At 41.3% G+C, this 12140-nt stretch overlaps 1 protein-coding gene across 1 annotated transcript in view; it reads left to right on the top strand.

Annotated features, from left to right (window-relative positions):
- Positions 1-6188, top strand: part of TSPAN5 (tetraspanin 5) — an 84015-nt gene extending 77827 nt beyond the window's left edge. Inside the window, exons 5-8 of the mRNA XM_059817417.1 lie at positions 1882-2007; positions 5165-5212; positions 5337-5453; positions 6006-6188. Coding sequence (XP_059673400.1) covers positions 1882-2007; positions 5165-5212; positions 5337-5453; positions 6006-6071 — 357 coding nt within the window. The 3' untranslated portion in view covers positions 6072-6188. The remainder of the gene's footprint in view (positions 1-1881; positions 2008-5164; positions 5213-5336; positions 5454-6005) is intronic.
- The last annotated feature ends 5952 nt before the right edge of the window (positions 6189-12140 follow it).

Genomic DNA, 12140 nt, shown 5'->3' with positions numbered 1-12140 from the left:
TATTTCTCTTTACAGAACTTCTACAAACACACAGCACCTATGAAAAGTGGCTTATTTGTTGATGCATGAGCGAGCAAAACAAGGTGGAGAGTTGGGGTGACTTTTTCTTGAAGACTTAGCGATAGTGTGTCAAATCTACAACACAAGTCAACCATCAGTGTCTTGTGTTCAGTTTTTTGGAGCATATTCCATATGTGTATGAAGATATTTTAGGGTTCCTGGGGGGAGGGGCGTTCAAAATACTTTATTGTAGGAGCTATGACATCTGTTTAAAAAAAGTAATCCTTTTCTAAGCTGAATTTGGTTCTGACGTGAATGTTGGTGTAGTTTTAGCAACATTAGAGGTGCTATACCACGCTGCAGAGTGGCAGAGATGTTTAGCTGGACTGAGTAAAACTACAATATTACTTCTTTTTAAGTAGACAATGCAATTAGCCTAATGAATTGGGCAACTCATAAAGTTCTCATAGGAAATCTCTAAATGATGCTATATCTGCACTTGGGAGGGAAGGGTGAAGCCAGAGATGCAGACGCTTGTGCTGGTTAAGCTCTGTAGTTTATCAGTGTGTGTAAAGGAGTCTTGCACTGACTTCCATGCACAAGTAATTTTGCCAGTACCTTCTTGCTCTCCAGTAATCAATTCTGGCCTGTGTTGATGAACTCCTCTTTGAATTTGGCCCTGTGTAGCTAACACAGTTAAGTGTTGGTTGAAATCATGTTTACTAATTTTTATACTTTCTGCAATTAAAATAATTTCATTCAGTGTCTGATTTGCTTCTGCATGCCTTGGAGGGAAAAAATGGCAAGTGGTTAAGTAACAGGATGTGGATCCTTGCACTGGTTTGAATCTTGTCCAGTTGGGAGAAGGTCAGAGGTCACCACAGTTTGAAAGCAGTTGTCCGCTTGTATGCAACCGAAAAGCTACAGTCCAATTTTGCAGGCACTACATAAAACTTGCTCTCCTAGCTGGATTATCAGTCTTAGCAGGTAAGTCAGGGACAGCATGAATCTGGAGAGCAAGATACTTTTTTCAGCTAGTAGGGACAATGCTTGAAGACATCATGTTCAGGTATTGCAGAGGGAACTGTGCTACACCTAGGAAGAGAGAATTGCCATTCCAATGCTTTTAAAAATGTGTTTGTCTGGGTTTTTAAAATTATTTTCTTTTAGGTTGACATAGGTGGGTTCATTGGGCTAGCTCCTTAAATGCTGTAAACCATCAGTGCTCCACTGATCTCCAGTCCATTCTTTGTGTTCAGCAAGTTTTAACAAGTCTTTGTGTGTTCAGCCTGTTTTGCCAGAGACTAAGCCTGCCATTTCACATATTTACTTTTTGAAGGATTCTGCCTCCCTTCAGTAAAGATGCTATTTGTGCAATGTGTGATGCTCAGGAAACAATGTGTTCATACTGTCTGATGTACAGCCATGCAAAGATTCCCCCAAGCTGGTAAAAGGAGTAGCTGTACCAGTGTAGCCCTCGGAACTGATTAGTTTTGTTGAGAACCCAGCGCACATTAGACTGGACAGAATATCATACTCTTGGCTCTACTATCCCTGGGGCCTGAGCTTGTAGGGCTGTGCAACTTTGTGGTGGTGTGTAGGCTTATCAGCTCACTCCATGGGTTTCTCTCCAGAGAGCAGCATTGCAGGGTGTGAACATAACTTTAATCACATGATAATTTTAGAACAACTTACAGGTTTGGAATGGTCTTTTCTTTAAAAAAAAAAAAAAAAAAAAAACGAAGCCAGTTTAAATGAAACGAGAGGGAATCACAGATTTTGTTTTGAACGCTAGAGGGAAACTGGCAGTGATGATGCATGTTACTAATGCTGAGATTTGTTTGTTCTGAAAGTCAAGAAGCTCTTCTTTCTTTGTTCTAGTGGCAGTGCTGTGGGGCTTTTGGAGCTGATGACTGGAACCTTAATATTTACTTCAATTGCACAGATTCCAACGCAAGTCGAGAGCGCTGTGGTGTGCCGTTCTCTTGCTGCACTAAAGACCCTGCCGTAAGTGACAGTCAAGAGGGTAGGATGGGTCTGCTGTTCCAATTTTAAATCACTCTAAGATTTTTCTTTATCAGGAAGTCATGCATGATCATTACCTTCTCACCAACCTGTTTTTTTTTTTTTGTACTTGCAGCTCAGCTTAACCACTAACTTCTCTGCAGTCAGCAAAAATCCTGAGCTAACTTAAATCTTCATTGTATGCTGTTTGCTGCCTTTCATTAGAATGAGAGAACCATAGGCTTGGCTGAACATACATATTGATTTTAGCAAGTATGACAAGCAGAAGCCCTTAATGAGTTGAAGTATATGAGCTTTCAATTGAATATCATGAGGATATTTCATTCACTGCCTTAAAGAACAGCAACTCTAAGATCAGATACTCTAAAGCAGGTATTACTCGTTATCTAATGCAGTGTTCAGAGGCTGCAGCCAGTTTGACCCAGTTTGTGCTAGGTAACGAATGACAGTCTGTGCCCTGAAGAACTGACAGATGTTTGCATTAGAACCTTGAGTCAGGCATGGACATATTTACATGCTCTTTTTTTCCCTTTAAAATTACTGCTTGTCCTACAGTCACCTGAGATCAGACTTGAAAGGTCAGAAATTGTTTGAGGGAACAGCTTTTTGGTAAATTTTCATGTGTTTTTAAATAGTTATCATTCTGGATCGTCAAGCAGAAAATGTTGGAACCTTGCATTACTAGTACGGACATGATCAAGAATGAAGGGTAAAGTGTAGGGAAGCAGTTCACTGACAGTGAAAGGCTTGGAATAGGGATGGGTGTGTACATGGAAACTGTTACGTGGCTAACACTGCATAAATCTGACTTTCATATAGCTTAAAAGAAGCAGCCTGTGAGTGCTTGTATTATCTAGTAGTTCAGCTGTGTCTTTTTCTCCACCTGGAGTGACTTATAGTTCCTTGAATGTATGAGTCTGTATGAGCCGACTACAGTTCGGCAAGTTGCCAACAGGCACCTCAGGTGCTTCCTGCCTTGCTAATGCAGTGCAGTCGCTGCTCCCAGCATCCAGTCACTACTGCTGCTCTCCCCCTCTCCTGATAAGGCACTGCCACTTGCACAAGCTGCGTTCCGGTTCCTCTGCAGGGAACATGTCTTCACAGTAGTTTGAATCTTTCTCACGAACATCACTGAAAATGTTTTAATATTAAAACAAAATGTAGGTTAGGCTCAAGCATTTGGTTACGCTTAGGATTCCCCCTACTGTTTGCCTACCTGCCCCACCACCCACACAGAGAGGTCATCACAACCCAGTTTTAAAAATATAGTTATTATAAAACCAAACCAGTGACAGCAGTACAAGGTAATCCTATAAATACATAATCCATGCTAAAGTTATCTCTCTCTCTTTGTGTGTATATGGTTATGCAGTTTCTTAGGGTGTGATGCAGCAACCAGAAATTTAGAGATGAATCTCATTCTTATTTGTTGTAGGGAAGCAACATACTTAATTGCCTTTAAAATAAAGACTAAAAATAATAATATATCTGAAAATATTAGAAGTTATGCATGTAATGGATATAATTGTAACCAAGCTGTGACTGGTTCAATTGCAGTGATAAACGCAAATTTATTCTATGGGAAACCAAATTTGTCCCTTTTGGAATTGGGATGCAGTGTTGGACTGATGCGAAAAGTTATGCAGGTGCTTTATTGAACAAGACTTACTTCTAATTTAGCTTTGAGGTTGGCTTGAATCAGGAAGTGGCAAGTCTAAGGCAGGCCAAAGTAAGTCTCCTTTAAAATGCATTTGGACTCCTATAGTTCATTTTACTGTAGTTTAGCAGGTTGAAATGTTCCAAATTCCTGTACAGGCAAGGCCTAGAGAAGTTGATTTATTTCCATTTCATTCTTAATGCTTGCTTTCGGTTAACAAATTCCAAGGCGAAAGGCAGAAGACACTGATGATAAAGCAAGTACGCATTTGGTACAAAGAAGAAAGCTTAAAATCCTTCTGTTGGAATCTTATCTATTTTTACAGCCTTGAAGTGCATGGCACTGTTATATTTTAGATCCTGGAACAGAAGCATTCATCTCATTAGAAGATACAAATTGCTCAACTCTTAAAGGTCCATTGAGGGAGTGCAACTTAGGCAACTGACAGGATGCGATCTGTTGATGTATTTCCTAAAAAGTGAGGAAACACTTAGAAGAGCTTTAACTGCTGATAGGAGATATCTTTTTCCATTAGGCTGCTTTTTAAAATCTATTTTTCTGCCGGCTGCCTTTCTCACTTCCCACAATTTGATTAAATTGTGGTGTTCACTACACTAGGAAAGATTGGCTGATTTTCTCACTTCCTTGAGTAGTTCCTCCTTCTGCTCACTGTTATTGTATGAGCCAATAACTTAATTTTTTGCTGCCATTGTGGCTGACACCAAAAGTAGTTGCTTCATTTTATTGCCCTGAAATAACTCTCTATACAGACTAGATGCAGCTTCAGCTTCCAGTGGGTAGCACTTGTTCACTAGGAAAAGTCTGCCATAGCCTATTCTATTACCTGTGCTTTGGGAGTACTAAAGCAGAGGCAGTAGGAAGAAAACCCCTCCTTTCCCATTGCTATTAAGCTCCTGTAAGAAAGACTAGGCAGTAAGAACACATTACCCCATCTCTTCTTTTTCCTCCCTAGTTTTTGGAAAGGAACTGGGTACTATATACATTTCTACAGACGTCCTCGGTGAGAACTTGCAGCTTCTGCAACAGAACTGCCCCTTCTCACCTCTTCACGCTGCACAGACTGAACCCTCAAAGTGTTTATAGTAGTCTTGGCATATTTTTCAGTACAGACAAGACCTTTTCAGCAGAAGGTTCTTTGACTTAAAATAGATGTTCCCTAGTCCCTTTACTTTGACTTCTAAATGCTTGCGTCTGCAACATGGAATTCACCCAGGTGGAGGGCTAGTTTTCCCAGCTTACTGTCCTGAGAGCTGAAAATATTTTTTGACCATGTGCTTTTGTTTGTTGCAAATAATTAATAGCACTGAATGGGAGAGGAAGGGGTTTTTAAAAAGCAATATGGTAACCAAAGTTGGGGTGATTGTCTTACTACATAGAGGACCAACTCTGGGGAGCTGGGAGAGGGTGTTTGGGAGACACTTCACTGATTGCCTCTCTTCTGTCTGTCTCTCTCCCCCCTAGGAAGATGTTATTAATACACAGTGTGGCTACGATGCAAGGCAAAAACCAGTAAGCGCTTTTTCTTAATTGTGGTATCTTAAGGATCTGAATCCTTCTTGCAAGAGCAGGTTATTCTACTGATGGGATAGTTGAATGTAATTATCTCTGTTTTCTTCCCTCTTCTTCTTGGCAGGAAGTTGATCAGCAGATTGTTATCTACACTAAAGGCTGTGTCCCTCAGTTTGAGAAATGGTTGCAGGACAATCTTACCATAGTTGCCGGTATATTCATTGGGATAGCATTACTGCAGGTAAACCTCACGTTCCCTGTTACACAGAAGAACAATAGACAAATAGAATATATGAGGGGGAAACTGTATATAAGAACTAGAAATACAGTGTCAGTTGCACTTAGAAATATAATGTCTGTAGGTTTTAGTGAGGGGAGCTAAATGCATGAGGCTTTCTTTGCGTTAAGGAGTATTTATCTGTAGGGATGCATTTTTTTCTTTCCAACTGTCTGCAGGTCAAAACTAACACTCTGTGTTAAATAAAGATTAGGTAGAGATTTTTAAGCCCGTACAGACCTACTGTTTCTGGTGCTTAAATGAGCAGCGAAAAGCCTTTACAGTTGCTTTTGTGAAGCCAGTCTAGAACTGTTCAATTTCCCGGAACCCAGTGGCACTATAAAAATACTGCGGTTACAGGAGTTTTTCGATATTCTTCCTTTCAACACTTACTGTTAATTTGATTTCTAACTTTTTGTTGCTCGTTTTCATATCAAAGTTCTGTATAACCTAAGGATTTTGCCTGTGTGAAGAGTTGTCTGATGCTCCAAATGAATAAACTGTTGTCTCTTCCAGATATTTGGGATATGCTTAGCCCAGAATTTGGTTAGTGACATTGAGGCTGTCAGAGCCAGCTGGTAAAACTGCTGAAGTAACCACAACAAGACACTGGACAACCGAAACCCTCTGAAACCTCCAGTGTGTCGCTCCGACACCAAGCTGTATGGACATGGGTGACAGGGAAGCCTTCTCTCCCAAGTAGTCTCAAGTCTTAAGTTCCTGATATTGCAGTGAACTCGTGTTTCTTTGGGGTGGGGGAGAGAAGAGTGGGCTCTTTAAAATCTGCTGCTCACTGACAATTTTTTCTTTTAAACCACCAGTTTGAAAGCTGTTGAGCCGTGAATCTCTACTGTATTCTTGATCCTGAGTAACAAGTGGACACTTTTTTTAAATTGGTGTATTCAGTGGGACAGAGTTGCATCGTTGTAGTCTGTGGATATGCTGTTTATTCTTCGTGTCATGAGCTCTTCGATAGCTGCCAAATATTCCTGAGATGGTCCCTCTCCTCACCACTCTGTAAAGGAACAATCTTCTTGTTTTCACAGCTAAACATAGCTACAGGCCTAAACCCATCAAGCAGGAAGCAACTTTCTATGCATCTATTGTACAGTAAAAGAAATTGTTTTTAAAACAAGGGAAATTTTTTTTTATGCAAGCTTCCAACCATCTCCCTGTAGTACTTTGAGGTTGGAATCAGCAAGCTCACAGGGAGAATTGCCTAATTTTATCAACATCTTTCTTCCTTCTCCACCCTTGTATGAAGGGAAAGGAGTTTTATATTTGACAAACAAGGGTTGTAGAGCCTTTGGTTGCTGCCATACCTTAGGATATCAGTCTCTTAAGGCAAGGATGGGATATAACTGTATAAATGTATGAAAGCAGTGTGGATGTTGGGTCCAAGTGAATAATATTATTCAAAGAATGAATTATATATTAACTTAAAAAAAAATCAAAACATATGTATCTGATATGGCTAAATCTTTTGTTTCTCTGGAATTTAGTGTAACCTAATGTATTTAGGGATCTCACTAATATTAGTGCTTTGATATACTTGTGCAAAACTTCTTTTAAGATAATTCCTTGGTCTGTTCCTAGCTGAGGCTTTGGTTTTTCTTTTTTCTTTTTAATTTAATTCTTTCTACTTGCATGAGCTGTGGAGTAAGAATCTGTGACACTCCAGTGCTTTAAATCTGTGCATATGTTTTAATGCAGTCTAATCCAAACTTATTTATTGGTAAATGCATGTGATTATGGAAAGATCATATCCCATTCCCTTGGAAGTTGGAGAGAACAGCTTTTGCCAGAGTAAATGCTTACCTCCAGTGAACGAACAAATGCTTGCTATGGAGATGTGTCTCCCTTTGTTGCTCTAAATGCAGCAAAAAGCTTTCTTGAAGAAATGGAATGAAAGTTTTAAAATAGAAGCGCCTATTAGGATCAGTGAACACAGACTCTTTTGAATTGGTCAAAAGAGAATAGAATTTGGAATAAAGCACAAATATTGGAAGAAGAATTAGATCAGACTTCATCCAGCTTAAAGTTTTTGATTCGTTCTTCTTCACTGATAATAGTGAACTTACAAACCTGACCATGGCTTGGGTAGTTTTATTGCACTTTGTATAAATTTAGCTTGTTGTATGACCTTTCTCAGTATCTGCAAGAACCAGTTCTGAAAGCTGTGAGCTTTTGGGCTCCTGCTTTGGTCAGACAGTGGCAAAGGGTGTGTAGCACCTCTTTGTAAGAGCTTAGCATCTTTCTGAGATGAGTTTCCTAAAATGAAGTATGTGGAGTAGGAGATAGGAATGCGTTGCTTTCAAAGCTTCCCTGTTCTGGGGGATGGATAGAAGACTGGTCTGATGACCTTAAAGTCCTTTCTGGTCCGATGACTTAAACGTGAGCATACATACCCATTTTGCCTTTCTGTGCTTTAGTCGGCCATGTTTTTTTTTTCCCCCCTCTGAAGGCTGGTGGTAGGCACACCGGCACTCCACAGATGCCTCAGACAGTCCGGTTGTCCTCCTGTCTTTGAGCATTACCTCATTCTCTTCTGGTTAACTCCCACTGACTGGCTCTGGATCAGGCAGCCTCCGTATCCTTTGGTATCTGCTGTTAAAAGCCAGCCATGACTCAGAGTAATTTTTTTTTAAAGCCTTTGAAAGCAATTATAATTCACTGTCCTTAATAAAGTTGGTTCCACCTCACCACAGTGTTACGTTTTTCTTAGCCACTCCTCAACTTGAGGAGTTACTGGTGTTTGTTTCCCCCCAAAGGGACGCACCATTTTGCCTGATAGCAGCAGGACAGACAGATCATCAGCACCAATGTTGCTGCACTGAGATAAAATGGTGTGGGGAGAAATCAAGGAAGCATGGTTGAGGAAGTAATCCCTCCACCCAAGCGCCTTGATTGTCACCCAGCACTTCGGTTTGGAGAAAAAAGCCTACATTACAGAAACATTCCTTGTTGCCACTGGTCTTGAATACTGCTGTTGCTGCTGTGGGCTTCTGAAGACAACTTCATTCTTCTACTTGAATTTCTGCAGTTGTACTGTATTGGCCTTCTGTCTTGTCATGCTGTTCTCTGAGTTCCAGTCTGCTGGACGTGCTGTTGGCAGTGTCAGACTGATAGGAAGGTAAACGCTCTGAGGTGAGCAAATCTTGTTCTCGCTACTTGCACGTGTACACACAGATGTGCAACACTTCTGCTGAGTCCCAGAATGACTGACTGTTCTTATAAAAACCACTAAATAACTTATTTTTCTAGAGCTTGTCTTTATTGCTGCAGATGCTGATCCTCCCCCCTTCCCCGCTCCCAAGAAATGGTCTTATTTTCCTCTTTTTGCAGTTGTTTGATGGATACATACTGAATGTTCAGGATTAGCTGTCTATATTGCACATCTAAATCCCGCAGTTTTTGTCTACCGATCGCGTAAGATGTCCTAGAAATGCCCCATCAGCAGCTACTCAGCAGCTTAGGTGTCCAGTTTGCAAAGCTTGTGGGAGGCCTTGGAAATCAATCAGTTATTGTCAGAGCCTGCCAAATGCAAGCAAGCTTTCCACCGGAAAACTTTGTGAAAACTTCAGGTGAGCTGCAACTAGACCACAACTGCTGGCTACATGGGCTCGTTTTCTAAAGCAATAAGATACAGTAGGCGGTATGACTTCCTGGCAATTTCTAGCCTGCGTGGTGTGGTGGTGGGGTAGATGTAAGTTCAGAGGGCAGTTTAATTATCTTTAATATGCAGAAATTTGTTGTCAGGCTTACGGCCTTTGTGGAGTGTGAAACAGCTCTGTTTGCTGGGTGATGCGTATGGGATGATGGCATTGGTAACGAGGTCTGGTAGCTTCAGCATTAGCCCTGGCTTTAAAGCCGTTTCCAAATTCCTCGCCGAGCCCTGCCAAAGGGCATCGCAGTCCTTGCTACTCTGCTTTCTAAATGCTCTCCATATTCACAGGCCTTTGTTGTTTGATCTCTCTTTTTTTTTTCTTTTTATTAATAGCCTAATGGAAAAATGTTTGATTTGTCTCTGTGTGTCAGTTTCAGTACAGTAGGATCTCTTTACTTCAAAACCCATCGTTTTGGTTGTGCCCCTTGGAGTTTGAAGCTGTGGAGGTGCTTGCTCAAGTGTGCTCTGTCCTGAAAGCCTTCTCCTCTCCCCTTTGAGAGAGATGCTAATTGTAGTTCTGGTGTGTAAATAGTGTTGGAAATGTAAATAGTAGCATGCCGAGTAAATGATTCTTGCACATGACTGCTTTTCACCCTGCAGGCGTTTTATTATAGATACGAAGGGTGTCCACCGTGAGAGTTTGCTGAGCACCGGGCGGCCGCCCTGGCGGTCTCTGCCCGGGGCGCGGCGGAGGAGCTTTAACCGCCCGCCCGGCCGCCTGCAGCAGGCACCGGGGCAAGGCCCCGGCCCGCCGGCCGGGCTCTGCGTGGTGGCGGGACCTCCCTTGCCTCCGCCCTTTGCTGCTTGGCATTAGAACAGCATTGGGCTGAAAAATGGAGGGTCGGAGTCCGCACCCCCTACCAGTTTTGGGAGGTTGCCATCCCCTGTGGCAGGACTAAACATGGTGCTATAAGAAGCGTCCCGGACGTTAATCTGTGTTTTCACTGCTTTCGAGATGCCCTTGGTAAAATGGATTCTGATTAACAATGTTGGTTACAAGAGAAACCTCCATGTGAATTTTTGATTCCGTTGCCCTTCTTGCTGTGTGTGCCTTTTGGGTGCTTTGAAATGGCAGTTCTGCAAATACCTGGGAAGGAGATGAGATCTCAACAGGTGTCAAGCACTGTTGAAGGTTCCAGTTTCTCCCCCATTTTTGTTTTCTCTCTGAAGCTTTTTTTCTGATACTTGTAATTGGTCATGAAACTGCCTAAAGCAAACAAAATAAAATTGGACCCATTGGCTACTGAGTCTTGCCACTTGAAGAGAAGCAAAAAAAAAAAAAAATCTGTCTCCCTTAACATGCAGTATAAAAATAAGTGTTGTGACTGCTAGTGTGCACCAGGCAGCACTGCTAGCTGTCTTTTGTGTTTTGGCAATATAAATGTGTTAATAAAAAGCTCCATCCATACATGTGTTCATATTCACGCTGTGTACATAGTAGAGATGGACCTGATACAACTGTGAGCTCTGAGGAGACTGGGGTTTGGGTTTTGTGACTCAGACCCGTCTCTGATACCTATATTCCAGACTAGTACCAACTGAATCTCTCTCTCTCTGGTTCATCCTGGGGTGTGTATGGCATGGTGTCGGTATTTACCCTTTGTGTATCATTCCTTTTTATACGAATGTATTCTCTTGTGTTCCTTTTTTTATCAGTTGTAAAATTGATTGTAAAAGCCAACTACACTTACCGATTGAAAGTATTGCTATAACAGAACTGCATGCCCCGTAGAGTTTGACTTGAGCTTTAGTTTTCTGATTTCGGACTGGTTACCTTCAGTCTAGGAGAAAAGCATAGATCAGGTGCATAATGTATTACTTGTCATCTTTAGCATTAGACTGTGGTATTGTATCACATGCTGATCTCAATGGATGTAACTGGAGTCTACTTAGGAAGTTAATGCAACTTCCTGGTAATTCATTTTAAGCTATTGAAAGTGGTCTTGATCATGCTACTTGTGTTCTTGGGTTTTTGTTTTTTAATAGAGGCATTTTTTAGGAATGTTTTAATACACTTATGATGGACAATACAATAGTTTTAATAGTTGTGCAGTATTCTGTATTTACTTGAAGTAAATGATTTTATATGCAATTTGTTAGATAATTACAATTTTATAAATAAAATTGCGTGAAAGATGATGTTGTGAATGTGTGCTCTTGATGTAGCACTTAATGGTGCAAAGACACGTTCATGCAGAACTCCTGCAGGAGAAGACCCCCTGCCTGCCCTCTCCCAAACTAACAGGGGAAGTAAATCCCCAAGTCTCTCCTATACAGTGTAGAATATTGTGTTCTAATTAAGTCAAAAAACACACTACCACTCTGCCACTGGCTGCCCTTAAATGAATAATAAGCTAATATGTGAAGAGCATATCCCCACGCGAGGAGATCCTGTATCCGCTGTCCACTGTTGTTGAAGTCTCTGGCTAATGAACGTGCTCTGCTTCTTCCTGACAGGTCGCTGGTGTTCCTCAGACTGCTGTGGTGTGGCTGCTGGTTAGTACAACTGCTGGAGCTCTCCCCATCATCATTTTAGTGACCCTGAAGTGTTTGGAAGTTGCTGCTTTGCAGGGAGCAGCACAAAGGGGATTTGTCCTGACTTAATTAAACTTTTGTTAAAGGGAGGTGGGAATTTCACTTTTCTAAGTGCAACATGTCCTTAAACAAAAGGAGTGGGAGCTGGCTTATTTTATTGCACAGGTGAAAATGGGTAATGATGTCTTGTGCTTGTTTAGTCAGAAGAGGAAGCAGCCCAATATTTTAGTATTTCAAAAACTGTAGAGCAAGCTAATCCAATTCAATATCTCAAACCTACAGTTTTGTCCACAGAACACCACCGTGACGGATTCAAAAGCCCCTCTCTATATCCAAATTGAAGTCTAATGCCTTTTGCATATTGCAGGCATATACATTTATCTGCACATACAGAAACGACCTGGCAAAATAAGAATGCAAATACAGAGGCCTTGGGTGGGGAGGGAAGA

Source organism: Gavia stellata, chromosome 5 (genome assembly GCF_030936135.1).
Source record: "Gavia stellata isolate bGavSte3 chromosome 5, bGavSte3.hap2, whole genome shotgun sequence".
Taxonomy (NCBI): domain Eukaryota; kingdom Metazoa; phylum Chordata; class Aves; order Gaviiformes; family Gaviidae; genus Gavia; species Gavia stellata.
This window is presented reverse-complemented; position numbering and strand designations above follow the sequence as displayed.